The 26,989-nt window shown below is 36.5% G+C and overlaps 4 protein-coding genes across 4 annotated transcripts; 2 read left to right on the forward strand and 2 right to left on the reverse strand.

Moving 5' to 3' along the window:
* The first annotated feature begins 14,659 nt into the window (after nucleotides 1-14,659).
* On the forward strand, nucleotides 14,660-15,541 carry LOC107620563 (uncharacterized). Its single transcript, XM_016322701.1, has one exon. It carries the CDS (start codon nucleotides 14,660-14,662, stop codon nucleotides 15,539-15,541), a length of 882 nt encoding a protein of 293 aa, XP_016178187.1.
* Nucleotides 15,542-15,643: 102 nt separating this feature from the next.
* Nucleotides 15,644-17,149, forward strand: LOC107620565 (uncharacterized). The gene has a single exon (XM_016322702.1). The coding sequence runs from the start codon at nucleotides 15,644-15,646 to the stop codon at nucleotides 17,147-17,149; it is 1,506 nt and encodes a 501-aa protein (XP_016178188.1).
* A 342-nt stretch (nucleotides 17,150-17,491) lies between these two features.
* LOC148579849 (uncharacterized) lies at nucleotides 17,492-18,394 on the reverse strand. Its single transcript, XM_088485454.1, has one exon. The coding sequence runs from the start codon at nucleotides 17,966-17,968 to the stop codon at nucleotides 17,492-17,494; it is 477 nt and encodes a 158-aa protein (XP_088341580.1). The 5' UTR covers nucleotides 17,969-18,394.
* Nucleotides 18,092-20,263, reverse strand: LOC148579850 (serine/threonine-protein phosphatase 7 long form homolog). The gene is made up of 4 exons (XM_088491186.1): nucleotides 20,195-20,263; nucleotides 18,970-19,712; nucleotides 18,797-18,884; nucleotides 18,092-18,712 (listed from the first exon to the last, which is right to left on the reverse strand). Exons 1-4 carry the CDS (start codon nucleotides 20,261-20,263, stop codon nucleotides 18,092-18,094), a joined length of 1,521 nt encoding a protein of 506 aa, XP_088347312.1.
* Nucleotides 20,264-26,989: the final 6,726 nt, after the last annotated feature.

The raw sequence follows: 26,989 nt of genomic DNA on the forward strand, positions 1-26,989 counted from the left end.
CGAATCCTCCTAATTTTCTTAATGTCTTCTAAATATAATCATCTTAAACATAATCAACAATCCCAACATCAAATAATTCACATATACACCATTCTAAACCATCACCAACATTGTTTATCAACTTATCATCATAAATTCTCTAATTTCTCATCAGCTATCAACAACAACATCATCAATCATCAACACATCAATAATTACCCATTATTAACATCATAACTTATCCAATCATCACAATCATCATAATCATCAATATTCATACTCCACTATATAAACTCCTTCAACTTTCATCAAAATCATCATTAACCATAACATTTACATGCAATTAATCATGCAACCACATCATTCAATCCTATCTTAAAGGCCACTAGCCTAAGTTTCACAGAACATTACATATTACATAAAGGAAACCCAAACCATACCTTGACCGAATTTCAATATGTACAAATTCACCAAGTTGAGTCCTCAAACAAGCTCAACAACGCCTAGCCACCAAAGATCAACTCCAAGTGCACCAATTCCTCAATTCAATTCCAACCAACAAGAATTTCCAAGATAAACCATATAAATTATCAAAATCAAAACCTAGGATTCACAAATATGGAAAATCACAAGGGTATAGAGCTTTCTTACCTTACCCACTGTGAATTAGGACAAAACCCAATAGCAATCAAGTGCTAGATTATACCAAAATACCCAAAATACAAAAATCATTCATTCACCATTGCCAAAGTTTCAAATTTATTGGGAAGAGAGAACTAGGCCTACTAATTTGAATTTCTTACCAACTTATTTAGCTAGAATTGAAGAGCTTGATGAGAGTTTCGTGTGGCTGCAAACGACTCATCAATTAGAGCTCCATAGCTCAAGTTATGGCTCCCGGAAGTTGATTGTGAATAGTATTTTATGAAACCTTTACTCGCTTCCTCTCATTCACGTTACTCTGCCCCTTTGGTGCTGAAAGTGGCTGTCTTGGCCACTTAAAGGTGTAGTTGTAAGTTGGGTTTGGGCCCAATTTGGGCCAGTCTAACCCGTTGACGTTTTTGGTCTGTTTGACCCAACTTTGGACCAAACCTTTAGAATTAGCACCTAGTTTTCAACTTTAATTATTTTCCTAAGTTTTTCTATAGTTTTACCGGTATGCGTTTTTATGCCTTTTTCAGTAGAAAATTACATTTTTCAACTCGAAAAATCCTACTAAATTCAAATCTCACCTTTAAATTTTCAAATTAAGACTTATAAATTTTGATCCTATTTCGGGCAATTAAATTATTATTTTATTTTAATTAATTTATTAATTAAAATCCGGTTCTTACATGGGTAATTAAAATTGGGTCTTGTTGCATATTGAGAGTTGTAATCATGTTTAATCCGGGCTTGTATTAGAGAAAATTAAGCAAAAAGCTCAAAAACACACTCCAAGAGAAGCAGGGTCTGCCGGGCGTGGAATGAAGACCGTCGGGCTTGAGGTTGGCTTAGGGGAGTCCACTGGGCGTGAGGGAAAGGTTGTCGGGCCTTGGAGCTTGTCCACCGGGCGCAGGACATGGCCGCCAGGCATGCTGGAGCTTAGATGGGGTCCGCCAGGCATGCATCCTTCCCCGCTAGGCGTGCATAGCTTTAATTCCTTGGGCCACGCTTCTATTCCTTGTGATACGTTATTGCTGCCTTTGTATTTTCTTTGAAAAAATCTTGGTTCTTGCTAGTTTTTGAGCCCAAAACTTCTGAAAATATAAAAACACTATCCCAACTCTAAGTAGTTGGTTATTTATTAAATTATTTTAGAAAATATAAAAAATTTGATTAAAATCTAAGAAAGTAAATGAAAATAACCCTAAAAACCACTTATGATGATGTGTTATAAAAAATAATTTAGATTAAATTATAAAAAATTTATCTCTCAATATTATTATAAATCTCTAAATTTAATCAAGGACTTTATTATATTATCCCTTTAATATAATAATAATAATAATAACAAATTATTTGACACATGATAGATTGGATTGTGGTCATATTACTTATTTCTAATAATCTCCCACTTGCACGAGAGCCAATCATGATATATTGGATCTTGAGAATACTATTATCTGAATAATCTTCTACTTGTACTAGAGTCAATCAATCATGTGTATATTTTTTAATACACATTTGTGAATTTAAACACTTTAACTTTTGAGCATGTGTGCTTGACCTTTTGTAAAATATACTTAATACATAATAGATATCAAATTTTCTTAAACACATGAAATTTTTCACCACAATAGTGCATAGTTTTTATTTTAAGAAAAATTCTTATTGAAGATAATTTTAATGCCTATCATTGGATAGTTTCTTTTAGAATCTTTCATTCTATATACCATTTATTTGGTATCAATGCACATGAATATGAAAAATCTAAGTAACTATTAGTTCTATTTTTTATAGAATTATATCATTATATAAATAGGTTACTTTCTAAAACAAAATAGTTTGACAATCAAATTTTCTATTCCTTTGAGAAATCATTATACTCCCACTATTCTTTTGTATATACAAAGTTCCTCTTCATCACATTGCACAAATCAAACTTTTCAATTGTCTTAAATTTCATCAAATTTTATTTGTTCACCTGATCTTCCTTCGAAAAGAAAATTTCTTTTCTAAAAAATAAGGTTAAACATCTTGTCACAGATACTTTGTCGTAAAAAAGGTGATAGAAATAATACTCATTATTTCTTTAGGATAACCAATAAATCTCATTTATCAGATCTAATATTAATTTTATTGTTGTGCACCTCTTAACATATATAAGACATTTCCAAACTCTAATGTTCTTAAATTTCAGTTTATGCCATTTCCATATCTCATATGAGTAAAAACTGATTTAATGAAAATTTTGTTAATTTAGCAACATTTCTAAAACATAGTCCAAATATTTAACAAAAGATTAGTGATCCTCGGCTGAATCAAATTCCTTGTTTCTCAATAAGAATATAAATTAGATATTTTCTTAGAGATTTTACTCTAAATCTCTTATAATAAAAAAACTCAATATTTTTATTATTAGTTAAACCAACCCTTAAATGCAATTTTAATTCTTATACTCAATACTTATATTGAGCTTTTCTTACGAGATTACAAATATTAATCATATTAGGGTCAATTATAAATTATTTATAACAAAATAAATCTCTAAAACACTTGAAAAAACAAATCTAGCTAAAGCCATAAGCCTCGTGGCATTCTAACTTCTAAAGTTGTTCAATTCAAAATATATCGCATAATATTTTTATTAGTTTAAATAAAATTTTTGATAATTGTACTACTTTACTTTAAACATCATATATCTTCTCAAGATGTTTGGTAATAAATAATGAATAAATATCTTTAAAATTAAAATTTATAATTGTCAAAACAACCCATATTATAATAAATTTAAATTATATGTTGCAAAACAAGTCATGCATGCAAAAAGGAGCATAATATGGTGAGTTAAGAGGATTAAACGGAAATGTAATATCTGAGAAGACGGAAGAAGAAGTAATCTTACAAAACCTCCTTAAGTAGTATGACCACAGGGTATGTGTGAGTTAAGAGGATTAATGGGGGATGTAATATCTGAGAAGACGGAAGAAGAAGCAATCTTACAAAACTTAGAGGTCGCATTACAAATATTATTGGAAAAAGATAAAAGGAAAGAGGAGGAATTAGTGTTTATAATTGATAATAAAAATATCGTTGAATGGATGCATGGAAAGATAGCAACATGTTAGGACCTAAGAATATTGAGGAATAAGACATATGTAGCAAAACAAGGCATGCAAAATATGAAGGTGAGGTTCAAGAACAGCAATAACTTTAAAGAGAGAAAGACTTGGGAAAGATTGGCATTGGAGAATTTAAGCAGATGGATAAAGTGGATAGGTGAAGAGCTATGAGATATTTAAATTATTGGTTTTAATGTTAAACTGGACAAACAGACTACGAATGGAAGCAACTAAACAGGTGGATGACAATGTTAAAGGGAATTAATGATAGACCATTGAAATTCTAGATGTAACTCTCTTTATTATTAGGTTAAGACTCTTTGAACGATCTAAACAAAAATGAAAATTTTGTTTTTTATGGTGTTCCTTAAAACAAATATAAGTAGGATAAAGTTTGTGTAATTTTCTAAGCATAAATTATTAGTTTATGTGATTATTAATTTGAATTTGTTTAATTGTTTACGAAGTGTTTGAGTAATGTCTATTGGGTTATAAGTTTGAAGAAACATTTTTAATTTTATTTTCTTTTTAGTTGTACATCAAATAAAGAAGGAAATAGAAAGAAAAAAAACATAAAAAAAATTAGCAAAGAAATAAAAAAAGGGTTCGATTTGACACTCAAATTTCATAAAAATAAAAATTTTAAAATTTTAATAAATACAAATCAGATAAAGAGTTTGATTTGTGTTAAAATTTAATAGAACACAAATTTGAGTCAAATTTGTATATTTAAAAAAATTAAAAATTTAAAACTACAAATCTGACCGTACGATTTGTTAATATCCGACTTCATATCATGGTGAAACATGAAACACTCTAATACTCAAATCCTTATGCTCGAGTAATAAGTCAATGATAATAAGGCGGTATGACTTTCATGGTGGATTTTTAATAAATAATCATATATATATTGAAAGGAAATATTAAACGAGAAGCCTGAAAAGAGTAAAAATAAAATCGGGAAGTCGTATCACGTATTGACAACTAAAAGATAAAGCGTGAAGTCGAAAACGATATACAGATAAAGGCATGAAGGAGAATAAGAGAACGACAGTATATAGGTATATAACATAAGTAAATAACCACTAGTCACAATCCGCGAAGTTTAGGTCGGGTAGGGTACAGTATGTATCCTAATTTTTGGCCTAATTCTTCTTCTGATGATTAGTTGACAATAGTATCTTCTAATCTCTCCCAAAAGAAACATAAGAGCCTCTATAGGCAAGTTTTCAAAAGGATTAAATACATAGCATGAGTTCTTTAAAAACAAAAGTAGAGAATCTAAGCAAAAGTAAATAAGAGATCTTAGAGGTCTTCGCCGTCTTTCAGACAAACCACAGCTCACTGCTGAGCACCTGGACCTGCATCTGAAAAACAAGAGATATATATGGAATGAGAACCCTCGACCCATGGGTTCTCAGTACGGTAAAAGTGCCAAATAAATACAATGCATTGTAATAAAAACTCACTAAGCATCCTAAACTTTCTTTCACCAAATATTCATCCTATGTTCTCGCTAATCCATGAATAGGCAACTGTCATAAGAGAATGCTAAATCTAATTCCTCTTCCTCATGCTTCCCAACTTATAACTCTCCAACAAATCAGAATCAAAATCATAAGCCAAACCATCACCAGTTATTTTATCTCAGCAATTGTATATTAATACTTCATATCCTCACCTAAAGCAAGTGAAATCACTTCACTGCGTCTACCTACGGAGCTCAAAATATTTCATTCTCTACTTGGAGCAAGTGAAATCACTTCACTGCGTCTACCTAGGGAACCCAAATTATCTCATTCAATAATCATCATTTTAAATTAATCATATCATTATTCCATTTCAACAAGAACAGCCCTCAACATCAACCGACACCAGCATAAGGACCTCTCAGTTGTACAAACACAATCAATATAGAGAAGTAATACACAATTAAGGTACAAGTAGAACAGATAGCATATAGTCAGGTAACATAGCATATATGATATAGCAATCCAAACAAATAGGCAAACCCAAACAAGTCAAACATATGCAAATGATGTATGCTTGCCCTATGGCTGATGAGTCTCATCTGTCGATTATAAAGCCAACTCGACAAGTCCTGGTAGCTAACCATTGGATTGTCCCTCTGTCGTGCATCCCCAACTCAAGTTATTCACAATCATAATCATAATCACACAACACCCACACTAGTGTTTATTCACGGGGGTGAGCTTATCTAGAACTTTCACAGTGTCCGGCCACACTTACGACATAGGGTCAGCAGAATCTCGGATCTCAACCTGGAGCAAGTGGAGCCGACCCACTGCATCTACCCAAGAAAATCCGAGACTCAGATAGTTTCAATCTCAAATCAAACTCGACTGGGAGCATGTGGGGGACCCCAGGAGTCTCAAAGCCAAACCTGGAGCAAGTGGAATCACTCCAATGCATCTACCCAAGCAGGTATGTCTCACCACATCCCAGAGCAAGTGGATCAATGCCACTGCATCTACCCAGATAGGTATATCTCACCACATCCCGGAGCAAGTGGGGCGAAACCACAACCCTTGCGTCCACCCGGGGAGCCTTTATACTAACCAATCTAGAGCAAGTGGGGCGCAACCACAACCCTTACATCTACCCAGGAGGTACGTTCTCATATGCCCAGGAGGAATCAAGGAGGGGATCCTAACCTTCCACCATCTCGCTGGGGCCGATTTTACAATACCAAGAAGAATAGAAAAGGGGATACTCACCTTCCTTCATTTCTCTGGGGTCGCACTTTCGAGAAAGAGAGCTCAAGATAAAATAATCATTCAAAGTCATATTTTCATTTTCATCCATAAATCAATATTTACCATAGTCATCCGGCTCATAACATAACCCATAACCAGCCGATAATCTTTATTAAATACAGCACTCCCGCACACGGCATACACCGCACTTCCATCATCACCCTCAGTAACTCATACAATCATCATTACTCATCATTCATCATTGATTCTCACTTTACTTCATCCACAGTTACCATATGTCCTAGCTTCTTTCATTACTAGGCATACTATAAAGACTTAGGACCTAGAGGATGAAAATGGAGGCTTAGAAGTCTGAAATTCGGCTTTAAAAACTCAAAATTCAACTTTTGCTGAAAACAGTGTCACGCGTGCGCATCGCCCACGCGCACGCGTGGAAAGTGGAAAAAGGAAGTGACGCGTGAGCGTCGCCCATGCGCACACATGGAAAGCAAAAGGTAGCGCAACGCGTGTGCGTCAGTCACGCGTACGCGTGGGTGCGCTTTGTGCTCCTCGCACAAAACCAGCACAGCACCAGTGCAACTCTCTGGATTTTATATTGGGGCACTTGCATCAATACAGCGACGTGTACATATCGGTCAGGCGCACGCGTGAGAGAGTAAAAATCGTAAGTAATGCGTACACGTCAGCCATGCGTGCGTGTCAGAGTACGTTTTACAAAAAATTTTACTAAGTTAAAAAGCTGTAGGATTACATTTTCATACCCCAAACTTCCGACACACATAACTTCTTCTACAAAATTCCTTTTTCAACCATTTCTGAACCATTGGAAAGATCGTTGAATGAACTTTCATAAAAATCCAATTTTGAAGAATTCCTAACTCCGAGGATTGAGTTATGGGCCACCGAAGTTGGTAAAAAATTATTTTTTTCCAAAAATAGAAATCACCAATTTTTCCAATGTTCACAAGCCAAATTCATTTCCACTCATCCAAATGACCGCAACCCAACCGCATTCACATAATTAAACTCAACCAAAATCAAACCTACCTCATCTACACAATTTCACCCAAAACTATCAAATTCCACACCTCAATTCCTCAAACCTTATTATTCAATAATCAAACCAATTATTCACACATTCAATATCTAAAATCCATCCAATCTCTTATATCATCATGCAATACACACATCAACTTACCTTCCTTACCTCTTTCCGACCTCCGGCCCAAATTCACAATTTAAATGCATATTCCACAAACCAATATTCATTATCCAATTCATCAAATCCTCAACGCACCAAACATACAAATTTATACAATTCTCAACCCAATCATTAATTTACATTACATATCAACTATGCTTATTAGTACCAACCATTTACATAATCCAAACTTAATCCTAGGAGCATCTAGTCTAGGAATTCTCATCACACCACACGGTACTTAAATGAAACTTAAACCGTACCTCTTGTAGCCAAAATGGTTGAGCTTCTTCTTGAGAGTCTCCATCAACCCTTAACTCCAAGCCTCACCAAGGCTCCATAAGTAATATCAATCTTCCAATTGTGCACCAAAATCACCCAGTACTCTAACATAATCAATTTTTCACACTTATAATCAACCTAGGGTTCATGAAATTGATAAATCACAAGGGTTAGAGGGTTCCTTACCTTAACCCACAAAATTGGTTGATGAAACTCACCAATGGCTCATACTAGAGCACTCCTAAACAACCAAAATCACAAGATTTCCTCAAAATCCAAACCAAATTCAAATTTAAAGAGAAAAATGAAAATTGGACAGAGGACAGTGGATTACTTACTACAAAACTTAGATAGAATTGTAGAGGATGAGAAGAGCGATAGGTGGCTGCAAACGGCTCGTCAATCGGAGTTCCAGAGAGAAAGTTATGGTGATTTGAAGGTGGAACTAGGATTAAGTTTTCTCCTCTCTTCTCTCTTCTCTCAATTTTGTCCCTCACTCACTAAATGGGAGTTGTGGCTGCTGAATGGCCTTAATAAAGCTATATATATGTTGGGACTTGGACCCACTTTGGCTCAGTTCACTTGATTTAGTCTGTTGGCCTAACTTTGGGCCAAAATCTTTAAGATTAGAGTTTTAAATCGTATTTTAAATATTTCTAGCTTCCCAAATTATAAATTCTTATTTCTTAAAATTATTCGCTTCTAATTAATTTTCTCAGCTACAGTACTGAACAGATCACAGCCGGTACTACCGGTCAAATTTCCAGTGCGCATTTTTATTCAGAAAACTATGTTTTCCGACTCAGAAAAATTCATTGAGTCCAATATATCATATTTAAATTATCAAATTCTGATTGCTAAATTTTCTAACCATATTCGATCCTATTTAATTTATTATTTAATTAATTACGGTTTGACCGGGTTTTACAAAACACACCATGTTCCAATAACGCTGGAAAACAACATATTTGATTCAGTATTAAAATTAAAAAATGCCACAATAAAAGATAAGATATATTTATGAATTTATTAGTAATGGATATCTAAAAGAAACATATTAAGTGATTAGTTTTTTTTAGACTTACTACACATACAAGTCTTTTCGGTATACAAGTTTATACAAGTTAACCCTAACTCAACAAAACCCACTTTCATAACGCGCGTGTGAAATCACAACGTTCCTCCTCCAACATTTGTATCCCGTGTTCCTCCTCTTCTTCTTTCTTCTCCTTCTTCTTTGCGTTCTTCTTCCTTTTTCTTCGCGTTCCTTCTTCTTCTTCTTCACGTGTTTCATCCTCTTCGTCGTTCTTTTTATTGCTGATGTTGTTGCTATACTTTTTTTCTCCTCCTCTTTCTATTGATTTTGTAATACTATGTATTTTTGGAAAAGATGAATAAGAAGTAGCAGAAGATGAGGAGAAGAAAGAGGAAGAGTTTTGAATCATGCAGAATTTATCAGTACAAATCCACCAAAAATTCTTAAACAATACACCTAAATGTCTTAGTTTTACCTCGAAATTTGCTGTAACTACACAAAAATGTTTTCTCTAATGCTGCATTTTTTTCTTCTTTTTTTCCTTATTTCCTTCTTTCTTTTAGTTGAATGAATGTAAGTTCATTCTCTTACAAATAATTTTGCAGCATTATGTGTTTCTTCTTCTTCTTTGTTTGATTTTTTTACTTTTATTCTTATTAAAAAAGAATAAAATAAAAAGAAACTTGAGAAGGTAAAAATAAGAAAGGAAAGATGAATAAGAAAAAAAAGAAGAAGATGGTGATGATGATAAAAAAGAAGAAGAAGAAGAAACAGTAGAAGATGATGAGGAGGAAGAGGAAGAGCTTTGAATTATGCAGAATTTATCAGCACAAATTCATCGAAAATTCTTAAACAATACACCTAAATATCTTAGTTTTACCCCAAAATTTGCTGCAACTACACAAAAATATTTTTTCTAATGCTGTATTTTTTTCTTCTTTTTTTCTTACTTTTTTTAGTTGAATGAATGTAGGTTCATCCTCTTCCAAGTAATTTTGCAGCATTATATGTTTCTTCTTCTTCTTTGTTTGATTTTTTTATTTTATTATTGTTAAGAAAGAGTAAAACAAGAAGAAAGTTGAGGAGGTAAAACAAGAAATAAAAGATTAATAAGAAAAAAGAAGAAGAAGATGGTGATGATAATAATAAAAAAAAGAAGAAGCAGCAGTAGAAGATGAGGAGGAGAAAGAGGAAGAGTTTTGAGTTATGCAGAATTTATCAGTACAAATCCACCGAAAATTCTTAAACAATACACCTAAATGTCTTAGTTTTACCCCAAAATTTGCTGCAAATACACAAAAATATTTTTCTAATGCTGTATTTTCTTCTTCTTTTTTTTCTTATTTCTTTCTTTCTTTTAGTTGAATGAATGTAGGTTCATCCTCTTCCAAGTAATTTTGCAGCATCATATGTTTCTTCTTCTTCTTTATTTGATTTTTTGTTTTGTTTTTATTCTTGTTAAGAAAGAGTAAAACAAGAAGAAACTTGAGAAGGTAAAAAAAGAAATAAAAGATGAATAAGAAAAATAAAAGAAGAAGAGGGTGATGATGATAAAGAAAAAAGAAGAAGAAGCAGATGATGAGGAGAAAGAGGAAGAGTTTTGAATTATGCGGAATTTATCAGTACAAATTCACCAAAAATTCTTAAATAATATACCTAAATGTCTTAGTTTTACTCCAAAATTTGTTGCAACTACACAAAAATATTTTCTCTAATGCTGTATTTTTTCTTCTTCTTTTTTTCTTATTTTTTTATTTTTTTTAGTTGAATGATTGTAGGTTCATCCTCTTCCAAGTAATTTTGCAGCATTATGTATTTCTTCTTTTTTTTTTTCTGTTTTTATTCTTGTTAAGAAAGAGAAAAACAAAAAGAAACTTGAAAAGGTAAAACAAGAAATGAAAGATGAATAAGAAAAATAAAAGAAGAAGATGGTGATGATGATAAAAAAAAGAAGAAGCAGATGAGGAGGAAAAAGAGGAAAAGCTTTGAATTATGCGTAATTTATCAGTACAAATTCACCAAAAATCTTAAATAATACACCTAAATGTCTTAGTTTTATCCCAAATTTTGCTGCAACTACACAAAAATGTTTTCTCTGATGTTGCATTTTTTTCTTCTTTTTTTCTTATTTCTTTCTTTCTTTTAGTTGAATGAATGTACGTTCATCATCTTCCAAGTAATTTTGTAGCATTATGTGTTTTTTCTTCTTCTTTGTTTTATTTTTTTTTATTCTTATTAAAAGAGTAAAACAAGAAGAAACTTAAATAGGTAAAACAAGAAAGGAAAGATGAATTAAAAAAAAAAAGAAGAAAAAGATGGTGATGATGATAAAAAAAAAGAAGAAGCAGCAGAAGATGAGGAGGAAGAAGAGAAAGAGTTTTGAATTATGCAGAATTCATCAGTACAAATGCACCAAAAATTCTTAAACAATACACCTAAATGTCTTAGTTTTACCTCAAAATTTGCTGCAACTACACAAATTGAGAAAATTCTATGGCAAAAATTCTATGACAAATTTTGGATCAGACAACATCATCAATATGGTAAAATTTCTACGATAACGATAACAATAACGACAATAACGATATCGACGATACGTATAAGAAGACGACGACGATGCTATAACGATGATGATCATGATGATGAAGATGATGGAGGAGAAGGAGGAAAATTAAGAAGGAGAAAAAAGTCCAACGAGAAAAGAAGGAGGAGGAGGAGGTGGTGGTAGTGTTGGTGACGACAATAATGAAAGAGAAAAATAATGAAAAAAAGAATAAGAAGAAGAAGAAGGAGAAAAAGAAGAAGAAGAAAACAAAGTGTCAGGAGAAGAAGAAGAAGAATGAGAAGAAGAAGAACGTGCACAGCGTGTAAATGTAAATGACTTGTATAGACTTATATGTGAAAAGTAATTGATATTTTTATTCACAGAATGTGTATATCTTTTATAATACATACTATTTTGACATCGATATTTTCTTATCAATTATACACATATTTTTTTGTAAATTAAAAAATAATTTAAATATGTGATCAATTAGTAACAACTGTATTTTTATACAAATATCAAAAGTGTTTAGGGTTAGAATATCATTTTTTTCATATATTTTATATTTTAGTTAATATAATTATTTTTTTATTTTCTACTAAAAATCTCTATAGAAATTACACGCAATATATTAGGATACATAGTAGTATTTATTTTTAATAAACTTATATCTACTTAATAATATATGTTTTGGACTCTAAAAACTAATCTCAATTATTCAAGTTACACTTATAAACTATAATATAATATTAACTTGGGATAATTATATAAATTAAAAAAATAATTTAAATATTAAATAAGTATAGTTTATAAATGTACATAGCAACAATTTTAATAACTGATTTTACTTTTATACATCAACAAATATATTACTCATTTATTTATTTTTAATTAGTTAAAATATACTCCAAAAGTTATCATTTGAAGAAAAAATAATTAAAAAATATATAAATTATAGTAAGTACTCTAAATTTCATATACTTATTTTTTTAATTAAATTAAACATTAATATAATAAAAGAATATTAACCACTTAATCCGTACAACCTGCGAAAAATTTTGTTATTTATATATAAGCTCTTTTGCACATACATAGATTAAGAAAACAAAAAATAAAATAAATTTATGAAATAGCATGCACGAAAAACATACTAAAAAAATATTTCGAACAGTTAATTTTACCTTTACGTAATAATAAATGCTTCTTTTTTTTTTTAATTTAGTATAAGTCTATTTCAAAGGTTATTATTTAAAAAAAATTATTAATTGGATCAAACATCAATATAACAAAAGGGATTAATCAAGTTAATCTTTTTATATATCAAATAAATTAATTCATTCAATAAATATATATTAACTTTTTTGTAAACAAATTATACATAAATACGATAAAATAGATTAAGTACATGACTCTCGTCGAGCGCAGGCTATTCACTAGGAATCTAATACTTATTATTAAATACCACACTCCAAAAAAAAGTAGATTAAAATGGCAATAGTTTTATGGTAGTTACACAAAACCGCCATTTTTTTTGCCAATTTCGGCATTTCTAATCACTGCCAGAATTTTCATATTTTTGAAGCGGTAAAGTTTATTATGGCGGTTTAAAACCGCCCCTATCATTTTTCGTTTCTCTTTTAATTCGAATGATTAGTGTTGCTGCATATATGAAAAATTTGTGGGCAATATAAATGATGAACCCTAATCTTTTTTCCACCGTTCATCTCACACCATTGTCCTTCACCTCGCATTGCTGCCAATTATTTTCTTGCTATCATTCAGCCTCTCATCGCTGCTCATCTCCTCGCCACTGCAAGAAATGCTATTATTGCTGCCTTCATCGAGCTTCTACGATCTGGTTCTTGATCTGGCTTCGATCTGAATATTTGTTGCTGCCGTTTAATTCACTGCCGTTGTTCATTCCCTGCCACTGCTCATCCCCTCGCGACACCTATCCACATTGTGCCGCTGCCTTCAATGAGCTTCTACGATCTTGTTTTGGCTTTGATATGAAGGTTATCCCTTTCCTATCATCCCCTTCTTGCTTTGTTTATCACCTCACCGCCGCAAGTAACATTGTTGCTGCCTTTAGCGAGTTTCTGCGATTTAGTCTCTGTCACTTCCGCGATTACGTACTCGCTCTCAATAACTGTCGAGAACTTCCTCGAGCACCGCCTCTAGACTCTCGTCTTCAAGTTCGGCATGGCCAAGTCAATCCACTACGCCATGGTCCACATTCGCCAGCATTGCACATTAGGTCTTTCTTTTTCTTTTTCACTTTTTTCTAAAGTTTAGGATTTTTAAATTCCTAATTTTCTATCAATGGTTGTTTGGTTTTGCTCATTGTCGACTTAAGAATCTAATTTCCTTGGTTTCTAGGCTTTTGATAAAGTATTATTAAATTTTGTGATTATAGAAGATCTGTTTAATTTAAAATTAGGCAAATAAAATATTATTCCTTCTTAGTGTTTTTGTTTGCTGAAGTAGGGGATCTTATGTTATGTTTTTATCTTTGATTTGGTAATTGAAAGTTTATGTGTGTGAATGAATAATAATAAATCCTTTGGCCTTATGTTTTAAATTTATTTGCTTCATCCTGAGTTGAAATCAAACCCTAAATTTAAATTAGGGCAAGTTACTTAAATAAATAGATTAGAGAAAACGTTTACCTGAATGTGCAAAACTGGTTCTTGTTACCTGCATGTGCAAAAAGCCATTTCTATGTAAACCGTGGCAACCCACCACGGTTTCAAAACGTGCGTAAACTGTGGAGACCCACAACGGATTATGGTTGAAAAAAATATAGTGTAAACCGTGGTAGGTCACCACAGTTTACTAAGGAGAAATTGCGTGCATAAACCGTGGAGAGTCACCACGGTTTATGAAGAAAGTTGTTTGCACATAAAACCCTGTGGGTCACCACGGTTTATGATGACAGGAAGTCTATATATATGTTGGTGATTCAAGCTCCATAAGAGATCATTCTCACAATGGCTAGTGAGGAAGAGAGTTTTCTTGCCCTAGTGCATTGCTCTGGGAAAATAAAAAAAAAGCAAAAGCAAAGGTGTGAAGTTTACCGACAGAGAACCACTAAGTATTTTTATCAGGTCGTCGATGACTTTGTCAGATCTGAAGAACAGCATCTTGGAGAAGCTTGGCGTGTTGGGTAGCAAGTGGGTGAAGAAACTATTCTACAAGATTCCCATGGCGGTTGTATCGACCGGTGTTCAGTATGAAACCTTTGCGGTTAAGGCTGATGAAGATATTAGGGTTCTGTTCTACTGTGTACGGAGTTTTCCGGAGATCAGAATCTATGAGTTGTTCGCGAAGTTGGAGGTTGGTGTCGATAGTTCTGGGGCATCCGCGCCAGTTCCCTGCCTAGCTGCCGCGGGTGGTGTATCTAGTTCGATGCCTGCGGTCAGACCGTATCTTCCGCCGGTTCAATCACCTTCGTTTGCGGCTGATTTAGACCGAACGGAGGTTGTTGGTTCTATACCTTTGGAGAATGCAGCAGTCATTGAGCCTCCGCACATTGTGGGCACCGGTGGTGGCCTCGTACCTTATATCGAAGACTTTGGTGGACCTGATCAAGTAGAGAATGCAATGCGTGACGATGAGTCTGACCAGGAGCCTGTTGATATCGATGGTGACAGCGACGATGACACACGTGGCAATCCACATGCGCAGCATAGGCCATCAAGTTCTGGTTCTCATCACTACCCTACACACTTCTCGACACTAAACTTGGAAGCTCTTGGTCAACAGGAAGACAGTGGTAACAGAGTGGGGGGATCTTCTGCAGAATTTCAGATTGGGCAATCATTCCAGAGTAAAGATGAAGCTGTGCTGAGTGTAAAGGAATATAGCATCCGGCGAGGTGTTGAGTACAGAGTCATTGAATCGGATCATTTGAAGTATCATGGAAAATGCAAGGAATTCGGCAAGGGTTGTAGTTGGTTGATTCGTGTAGCGCTTCGTACACGAAAGGGGACTTGAGAGGTTAGGAGGTACAACGGGCCACACACATGCCTCACAACTTCTATTTCAAGTGATCACTGTCAGCTGGATTACCACGTTATCTGTGCGAGGATTCTTCCTATGGTTAGGGCAGATACTGCGGTTACGGTAAAGGTACTTCAACAAGCGACAGAAGCTGATTACGGTTTCAGGCCTAGTTACAGGAAGGTTTGGATGGCTAAGCAGAAGGCAGTGGCAGAAATATATGGAGATTGGGAAGAGTCTTACGCGGAGTTGCCACATTGGATGCTAGGGATCCAGGCGACAATGCCGGGAACAATCACGGTGCTGAAGACGTCTCCTGTTCGGATTGGTGGTGGGGTTGATGAGTCCACCGAGTACTTTCACCGGCTATTCTGGACATTTCCACCCTGTATCGAGGCATTCCGGCATTGCAAGCCCCTCGTCAGTATTGATGGTACCCACTTGTATGGGAAGTATGGAGGGACGCTGCTGTTGGCGATAGCTCAGGACGGGAACTCGAACATCCTCCCGATAGCATTTGCCCTTGTGGAGGGCAAAAATGCAGAGTCGTGGTCATTCTTCTTGTCCAATCTCCGAGAGCATGTGACTCCTCAGGAGGGTATCCTTGTTATCTCTGACAGGCATAATGGGATCAAGGCAGCGCTTGAGGCACTTGAGACTGGGTGGCTGCCTCCTCGGGCGTTTCGGGCCTACTGTATTAGGCATGTGGTTGCGAATTTCGCCCTAACGTTCAAAGGTAAGGACTCCAGGAGGCTGTTGGTGAATGTTGCCTACGCAAAGACTGAGGCTGAGTTTTACTACTGGTTTGACATCATGCGGACTGAGAATCCAGCAATGTGTGACTGGGCCAACCGGATGGAGTATGACAAATGGACCCAACATGAGGATGCTGGTCGACGGTTCGGGCACATGACCACAAACATCAGTGAATGTGTGAACTCCGTGCTAAAGGGAACTCGCAACCTGCCGGTCACATCTTTGGTTAAGTCAACCTACGGGAGGCTTGCTCAGCTATTTGTAGTACGGGGACAGACAGCAGAGGCACAACTCGGATCTGGGCATGAATTCTGTCAGGCCTTGGTAAAGTCTATTGATCGGAACCTAAGAGACTCGAGGTGCTTCACTGTGACATTATATGACAGGCAGCAGTCCGAGTACACCGTCGCGGAGACAACACCAACCGGCAACTTCTCCCTGGGCAGCTATAGAGTTTCCCTTAAAGATCACCGATGCGACTGTGGCCACTTTCAGGCGCTGCATTATCCTTGTTGCCACGCCATTGCGTGTTGCGCCTACTCCCGGCTTAACTGGGCGTCATATGTTCACGAGGTGTATCGTATGAGTGAGGTGTTCAACGTTTACAAGGAGGGGTTTCTCCCACCTATCCCTGAAGGACTATGGCCTCCATATGCTGGGCCTACCATCATTCCTGACCCTAATATGCGGCGTGCAAAGGAAGGTCGTCCAAAGGCAACCAGGATCCGTGGAAGTATGGATCAGTCTCAGGAGAACCAGCCGAAGCGATGTGGACTATGCCGTCAGCCTGGGCATACGCGGAGGAACTATCACCAACGAAGACAGAGTGGTGGAGGGGATGCGTAGATCTCATGTCGTGTATTATGCAGTCTATGATGTTTCAGTTGCATCAGGGTCTAGATAATGTTAGTAATGTATGGTTGGTTAAGTCTGTGACTGTCAACATGTTTATCTAATGCAAAAATTTCAGATGAATAAATTCCTGTTATTTTACCTATTAATGTATCGTTCATATTGTGCATTATAATATAAACCGTAGAGCTACATATCAAAGAAGCTGAAATCGGTCAAACTGATTGGTTAAAAGAAAAATAACATTTAACATAAGTCTGAAAGCCATAAACACTAAGTAGCATGCTCAATACATAAAATAACAAAGTCTCTAACGGACAGGAACATATAACATAACTAATCAGAATCCTCAATGGTGTCACTGTCATCATCGTCGAACTGGCCAAGCAGGTGACCTCCGGTACCACACAAAGGAGGACGCCTCACACGCCTAGGTCTGTGATCTGCTGCTGGTGCTGAGGGCTGTGCGGGAACGGCGCTGAAAGCAGAGGCAGGTGTCCCTCCTAACGCAAACCATGGGTCAGACGGAGAAACTACAGGCTCGTTGAGGTCCACTGCCAACTGAGCCTGAACATCGTCACTCCTGGGCTGCTGATCAGCAAACTGGGCATGCTTCTCAGGCATCTGTGGCCTATAATGGGTATCATCATCATCCCTAAGCATGTCTGCTATGTCCATGTAGAACTCGGACTGAGTAACAGGATCATCAATGTCCATCCCGACAGCCGCGGTAGTAAACTCAGCAAAAGCATGTGGGCTAACGTTCCCAAACAGCTGAGAGCTAGTACCCACCTCGAACGTCAGCCGATCCATAGCTGATGCTGATCCAACTACCTCCTCACCGGGCACGTGATGACTGCCGTCCCCCTGCTCGGATGGTCCTTTGTCAGGCGCACCTCGACGGTTAGGCCGCGCAGGTGGCCGTCTGCCTCTACGTCAAGGAACACGGTAGTCCACTGCATCCCCAGGCTCAGCTCCAGGAACATCCTCCTCCAAATGGTCCGCAAACTCCCTCCACTCGCGATCGGTGGTCCGGGTCCCTATACGGCAGCGCCGATCGACTCGTCTGTTATCTGGTCTGTCATAAACGTGCACTCTAGGAGGTGCCTGCGACGACCCTCTGTGACGCGCCTCCTCAGTCAGCACAATCGGCCTCGGATCCTGAAATGCTACATCTGGGGATAGGAACCTGTGCGCCACACGGCACCACCACTCCAGGTACTCTGCTGATGGACCAGGGTCGATGACTCGATCGACCCATATGATTGACCGAAGCCTGTCCTCCCAATGCTGGTGCCACTCCTGATAATATGAAGGAAACCACCGGTCCCCACCCCTACCATCCTTCGCATGTAGCCAATCTATGTTCAGAGCTGGCTCTGGGAGATGCTGAACACCGCCGAACTGGGGTAGAACCCTATCGACCTGGTGCCACTCGATCGCAGCAAAATATATCAGGCTAGTGACGGCCGTCCATAGCCGTCGGTGCTCGTCAGCTAGTATCTCCGGATGAATGACAGCACCAACATCAACAGAAGAATAAGGCTCCCACACAAACTGCATAGAAACAGTAAGAGTTTGCTGAGACAGTGACATTTAACAAAAACTAGTACAGGTATCAGTAATAAATAAATGACTCACATCGTGGGCACGCAGCCGATCCAGTGCAAGGCGTGCGGAAAGTAATCTCTGTGCCCCTGCATCGTTCCTCGGCACAAACTCAGCCCACCTACAATTTTAATTGAAATGATGTCAAAACAAACCATAACACATGATGTATTTAAAATTTATTAACGGATAATACTAAACCCTACCTAGAAGCAAGAGGAAACCCGAACCGGTCAAAACCAGTGGGCCTCAGAGTGGGAAACCTCCAGAAAATCCAAGACTGTAGTAGCTGTAGCGGCCCAGCCAAGTTAACGACGTTCCTATTTGTACCACGACAAAGACACCTATACAACCAGGCCAGTGCAACGGAGCCCCAGCTATATCTGCCCAAGTCGTCCAACAATGCCAAATAAGGCAACCAGCAAAGGTGAACCCTGTTTGCGTTCTTGTCCGCAAACAGCTGAGACGACAACAGCATCAGGATATAAGCGCGTGCGTATACACGCACGGTCTCATCAGTAGCATCTGCAGGGAGAACCCGGAACCTCTCGTGGAACCATGTGTAGCACACTGTCATCTGCTTGATTTTACTCTGTGGAGGTAACTCCCCGAACAACTCCCGAAACCACACCCATGCTGGTCTACCGTGTTCCATCAGATTCTCAAACTCAGTCAAGCACCCACTAACGGGCACACCATCAATCGGCAAACCCAGCTGATACGCAACATCCTGTAAAGTAATGGTGCACTCACCAAATGGCATATGGAACGTGTGGGTCTCTGGACGCCACCGCTCAATAAATGCGCTAAGGAGAGACTCATCAACCCAGAACCACTGACTGTTTAGCCTAGCCAGATGATACAAGCCGACAGTCTCCAGATACGATATAATCCGGTCATGTAAGGGCATATTCTGCTGCCTCCTAACGGCGCTAATAACCCTACTAGGCTGCAAAACATGGGTAACAAAATCCCTTAACATACAACCATTACAAACAACACCAAACATAATTTTCGTAAAAATTATTAGACTCGTCACATTAAATTCATTGATTCTCTTAGTGTGTAATACACCGTGAAGCTACGAATACTATGCATTCATTATAACAATATAAATACAGGAAAAAAATATTATTCAATAAAATATTTACATTTATAACAAAATATTTTAGAAAAATACTATTAACCAGACTTACAAGATAAATAAGCATAATAAAATATGCATTATTCAGTAGACAATATTAATAAATGCCTCACATTTGGATTGACAGTAACCATAATAATATCAATATTTATGTAAATAACATTAATCAGAATAACAATACAAATAAACATAATAAAATATTTTTACTAACAATATCCCTAATAATATCAATTGCTATATTAGTATGAATTTTAATAACAATAATAACGACAGTAACAGTAACTAACCTCTTCGTCGATATATCCTGCCACGTGAGCGACACCATTTAGTCGGTACAAGCGATCCTCACCTTCCATTGGCTCCACCACCCACTTCTCCTTCAAACCTCCAAAGTTTTGCCAAATCCTCTCAACACAACAACAACTTCCTTTTTTTTTGTTATTTACCAAATGATCCATCCTACCCTTCCACGGATTACTTATATAGCCACACACACATAAACCGTGGTGACCCACAGGGTTTTATGTGCAAACAACTTTCTTCATAAACCGTGGTGACTCTCCACGGTTTATGCACGCAATTTCTCCTTAGTAAACCGTGGTGACCTACCACGGTTTACACTATATTTTTTTCAACCATAATCCGCTGTGGATCTCCACGGTTTACGCACGTTTTGAAACCGTGGTGGGTTGCCACGGTTTACATAGAAATGGCTTTTTGCACATGCAGGTAACAAGAACCAGTTTTGCACATTCAGGTAAACGTTTTCTCTAATCTATTTATTTAAGTAACTTGCCCTTTAAATTAAATTAAAATCAAAGTCAATTTATCTTTATAGTAATATAAATAGAGAGACTTTTTGCTGACGTAGCGCTCATCTTTATCTTTATATCTTTATAGTAATACAAATAGGGAGACTTTTTGCTGACATGCGCTCATACATTAAGTTTAGGAGTGTATTTGCTTAGGTATCGTCATTAGAAATTTTTAAAATTTTATTTATAAATTATAACTTATTATTTGTTATGGTTGTTACTTTTTAAATTTTTAAATATGCTTTTTTAGGTTGTTAGGTATTTAGTTTTTAATATTGTTGAACTAATTATTTGCTTAGGCGTTGTCACTAGAAATTTTAAAATTTTATTTCTAAATTATAAATTATTATTTGTTTAAATTGTTACTTTTTAAATTTAAGTTATTTGCTTAGATTGTTTTGTTTAGATTGTTATTTTTGAAATCTTAAGTTATTTTATTTAGATGGTTATTTTTAAAATTTTAATTTATTTATAGTAATATAAATTGGGAGCTCTTATGCTGACATGGCGCTCATACGCGTTGAGTTTATAAATTTATTTGTTTAGGTATCATCGCTAGAAATTTTTAGAATTATATTTATAAATTATAAATTATTATATGTTTAGATTCTTACTTTTTAAATTTTAAGTTATTTCCTTAGGTGTCGTCACTAGAAATTTTTAAAATTTTATCAATAAATTATTATTTTCTTAGGTTGTTACTTTTTAGATATAAGTTATTTGTTTAGGTTGTTTTGTTTAGATTGTTATTTTTTAAATTTTAAATTATTTGCATATTACTCTTTTAAATCATAAATTATTATTATTTGCTTAAATTGTTGCTTTTTAATTTTAAGTTATTTGTTCATAAATTAAAATTTTTAAAAAAATTAATTTAAATTTATTTTAATTCAAATTTATTCCTAAGCTAAACTTGAACGGGGTGTTTGGGGAACAGGAGAGGGGTTGATGATCTAAATAATACATGATAGAGTTCGAGTTGATTTTTGTTTTCTCAGGGCAAGTACAGAAGGGTAATGAAAATTAATAAAATAAATTAGAACAACTTATTAAGTATTTTTTTTATAGAGAAAGATAAAAGATAAAATTTGAGCAAGGTAAACAATAGTAAATTTTATTTGAATTGATAAAATAAATTATTGCAAGCAAAAGTGTATTTCGGGATACAATCCTGAATTTGTATAATTCAAAGAAAAAAAATCACGTAATTATTGTGATTTATAACTAAGTGCAGATTAGTTTTTACATAATAACGATAATAATTAACAATTATTCAAATAGTTTGCATGTAACAATAATATGTCTTATCAAGTGTATGTTAATATAGAGTATTGCAACAAGTCTCTATCAAATATTTGTTCAAGTACGTGAATAAAGGTCTAGATAGGATAGTAATTGGAGTTTCAAAGAACGCTTTTAGTGGGGAGGATGCTCAGATTATTGATGAGATCAAACAATTTTATGATTATAGGTATTTGTCTACCACAAAATTGGAAGCTTGGTGCCAATTGAGGGATAAAGAGAAAAATTCGCGTAGTTATATATTTATGATATAGAAAATGAGGTCTCAAACAGAATAGAGATTTTCAGGTTTGTATCATGCATTTCAAACTTATTAGATCTATATTAAAGCAGTTCATACTTTGATTTTGGTTAATTATGAATATTAATATTTTTCAATTAATGTTTTATATGTAACAGCCCAGACCACCCGCTAGCACGATATTGTCCGCTTTGGCACACAAGGCCTCATGGTTTTGCCTTTGACGATAGGGATGATAACCGAAGCCCCCACACTCACTCATCAAAACGCCTCATGCTAGGGAGAGGTATCCACACCCTTATAAGGCATGATTCGTTTCCCTCCCCAACCGATGTGGAACCTTACAATACACCCCCTAAGGGAGCCTAGCGCCCTCGCTAGCACATCGATCCGGGCTCCGGCTCTGATACCATCTGTAACAGCCTAGACCACCCGCTAGCACGATATTGTCCGCTTTGGCACACAAGGCCTCACGGTTTTGGCTTTGATGATAGGGATGATAGCTGAAGCCCCACACTCACTCGTTAAAACGCGTCATGTTAGGGAGAGGTATCTACACCCTTATAAGGCATGCTTCGTTCCCCTCCCCAACCGATGTGGGACCTTACAATCCACCTCCCTAAGGGAGCCCAGCGCCCTCAATAGCACATCGATCCAGGCTCCGACTCTAATACCATCTGTAACAGCCCAGACCACCCACTAGCACGATATTGTCCGCTTTGACACACAAGGCCTCACGGTTTTGCCTTTGACGATAGGGATGATAGCCGAAGCCCCCCACACTCACTCGTCAAAACGTGTCATGCTAGGGAGAGGTATCCACACCCTTATAAGGCATGCTTCGTTCCCCTCCCAAACTAATGTGAGACCTAACAATCCACCCCCCTAAGGGAGCTTAGCACCCTCGCTGACACATCGATCTGGGCTCCGGCTCTGATACCATCTGTAACAACCCAGACCACGCGCTAGCACGATATTGTCCGCTTTGGCATACAAGGCCTCACGGTTTTGCCTTTGACGATAGGGATGATAGCCAAAGCCCCCCACACTCACTCATCAAAATGCGTCATGCTAGGGAGAGGTATCCACACCCTTATAAGGTATGCTTCGTTCCCCTCCCCAACCGATGTGGGACCTTACAATCCACCCTCCTAAGGGAGCCTAGTGCCCTCACTGGCACATCGATCCGGGCTCTGGCTCTGATACCATCTGTAACAACCCAGACCATCCGCTACCACAATATTATCCGCTTTGGCACATAAGGCCTCACGGTTTTGCCTTTGACGATAGGGATGATAGCCGAAGCCCCCCATACTCACTTGTCAAAACGCGTCATGCTAGGGAGAGGTATCCACACCCTTATAAGGCATGCTTCGTTCCCCTCCTGATAAACCCCAAATTTGTGGTTTATCTTGTACTTATTTTAGGAGATTTTATCACCTTTTCTCACATTTATTCAATGAAATAGCATGGTTTTGTAATTCTCCCTTAATTTGTGCTTAAGTGTAAAAATATGCTTTTTAGGCCCTAAAATTGGTGATTTTAACTCACCTTAATTCCATTTGATGCCTTGATGTGTTTGTTAGTGATTTCAGGTTCATAAGGCAAGTATTGGATGGAAGAAGAGAAGTGAAAAGCATACAAAGTGGAGAATGCATGAGGAAACAAGGATTTGGAGTACATCAATGGACGCGCACGCGCAACAGACGCGCGCACGTAAAAGCGAAGTTGCATGGTGACGCGTACGCGTACATGACGCGTACACGTGGATAGGAAATTACCAAGCGACGCGTGCGCGTGTCCCATGTACACGCATCGATGCTCGCATGTGACTCACTTAAAGGCAAAACGCTAGGGGCAATTTTTGAGCTGCCCAGGCCCAAATCCAACTGGTTTCTGAGGGTATTTCATGCAGAATTGAAACTTGAGCAAGGGAGAGCACTTAGTTAGTCATGATGAGCCTTTAGTTAGTTTTCTAGAGAGAGAAGCTCCCTCTTCTCTCTAAAATTAGGTTAGGATTAGGTTAATTTTTCTTAGATCTAGATTTGATTACTTGATTTCATCTTGTTTCCTCTACAATTTCTTGTTTCTACACTCTAATTCTCTTAGTTTTCTTGTTAATTTTACTTTTATGTCTCTTTTATGTTCATGAATGCTCACGTTGGATTTGAATTTCTTTCAATGCAATTGATGTTTGATGTTCTTTTAATTGTTGATTTGAGTTGTGATCTTACTTTCCTTGCAATTAGTAGTTGGTAGATTTTACTATTTCTTGCAATTTACTATGCTTTCCTTTTATGCCTTCCAAGTGTTTGACAAAATGCTTGGTTGGGCTTTAGAGTAGACTTTGAGCATTCTTGGCTTGGAAAGAGCGATTAGGCAATCTTGAGTCATTGATGCCCAACTCATGTTAGTAATCTAGAGTTGTTGGCTAGTATTATTTCCATTAACTCTAATCTCTTGCTAATTCACTTAGTGAGTTGATTAGGACATTTGGATTAAGATTAGCTATTCTTATTAGACTTTCTTCGAGTGTGAAGATAATATGATACCTTCTTCCATCATCGGGGATGACATAGTAAGATAAATTCTTGTTTATTATTGTGATATGATTAACTAGTCTTGTTTGACGTTCTCCCTATGTGAAGATAACATGACACCTTCTTCCATTTGTTGGAGTTGACTAAATAAGATGAATTAATCATTGTATGACTATGATAGAAAGCCTATATTCTCAAACCTTGCCATGAATGTGTCTCTTTATTAATTTCTTCTCTTTATTACTTGTCTTCTTTAAATGCTTGCTTGATTTACTATTCTTGTCATTTATTTTATTGCCCCTTTTATCAATCAAACCCCTTGTTCTTTCATAGTCAATAATTGACCACTTCATTGCAATTCCTTGTGAGATGACCCGAGGTTTAAATACTTCGGTTAATTTTCATTGGGGTTTATACTTGTGACAAAACCAATTTAAATTGATGTGAGAGTTGTTTGTTGGTTTGGAGCTATGCTTACAACGAAGTAATTCTTTCCTATAAGAGAAAATCTAGACCGACAAAAATTCTTTGCTATCACCTCCCCAACCGATGTGGGACCTTACAATCCACCCCACTAAGGGAGCCTAGCGCCCTCGCTGGCACATCGATCCGGGCTCCGGCTCTGATACCATCTGTAACAGCCCAGACCACCCGCTAGCACGATATTGTCCGCTTTGGCACACAAGGCCTCACGGTTTTGCCTTTGACGATAGGGATGATAGCCGAAGCCCCCCACACTCACTCGTCAAAATGCGTCATGCTAGGGAGAGGTATATAAGGCATGCGTCGTTCCCCTCCCCAACCGATGTGGGACCTTACATTATACAGTTCAAGAACAACCAACAACAACATTGACCAGTCCTTGGTTCTAGATCTCAAGGGTATGATCGATCAACATAATATTCTTACTCACACATTTAGGACAGTAAGAAACTATCTAAATCAAGGAGATATCACAAATATAAGACTGCAGTTGTACTGGAAAAGATCAAAGGACGCGAGAGTCTACAATTTACCATCTTCTAATGAGATCGCAGTTCTAATAGTTAGAGATTTTTATTCTGGAGATGCGGAGCGTGATAATAGTTCAATTAAAGTCCAGACATCTACAAAGGATTCATGAGACACAAACAATATTTATTCATCTTCAGTATCCCATGATGTTTTCTTAAGGTGAAGATGGCTACCAAGAAGACATTCTTTTGCGAGAATCTCATAGGGCTAATGAAAATAGAAAGAGGCGTCATGTGAGTTTAAGAGAGTTCATATCATTTTTATAGTAAACAAGAGAGAAGGGTCAAGTATGCAATGGTAGAAGACTATTTCAGCAGTTCTTAGTTGATTGTTTTTCCAGGATTGAAGCACAAAGGCTGACCTACTATCAAAACAACCAAAACAAGGTGAGGAGCGATATATATAAGGGGATTCAAGATGCAATTGTTAGGGGTGAGACTCGTGCTTCCAAAGTAGGTAAACGTGTCATCCTACCGGCGTCCTTCATTAGTGGTATGAGATACATGTTTAATGATTTTCAAGATGTTATGGCAATTTGTAAGAAATATGAATATTCAGACCTCTTCATCACAATGACATGTAACTCGAGTTGGCAAAAGATTGACAGAGTTAACAATCCAAAGAACTTAAAAGTTGAAGACCGGCTGAATATATCATATAGAGTGTTTAAAATTAAGCTTGATATGATAATCTCAGATCTTAAGCAAGAAATTTCATTTGGAGTGCTAGATGCAGGTATTGCTCATCATCCAACCTTATTTTCAGAGAAATGTTCCTTTAGATTGTTATAAAATAAATTGTAAAATATTTTTTTATTTAACATATTGTTGATTTTTTATTATCATCCATAATTTATCAAAGCATATATATAAAATAGATAGTTTATTTATAACATTTTTTTGTCTTTTTGTTATAAGGAATGTGATGAGTCCATATTTGATGGTATATTTTGACTCAATTTGGATGGATTCTAGCACATGAACTCACACTTAAGCACCAAAATAGCATACTTTTGTGTTTGATCCCTAGTTTGATCTTAAATGTGAAAACATGCATTTCAATGCTTAGATTAGTGAATTTTAATTCCACTTCTATGACATTCGATGCCGTGATATGGTTTATGAGTGATTTCAGGCCTTGAAGACAAGAATGGATAGCCAAAAGTGGAAG

Source organism: Arachis ipaensis, chromosome B10, assembly GCF_059453495.1.
Source record: "Arachis ipaensis isolate K30076 ecotype BB chromosome B10, ASM5945349v1, whole genome shotgun sequence".
NCBI lineage: Eukaryota > Viridiplantae > Streptophyta > Magnoliopsida > Fabales > Fabaceae > Arachis > Arachis ipaensis.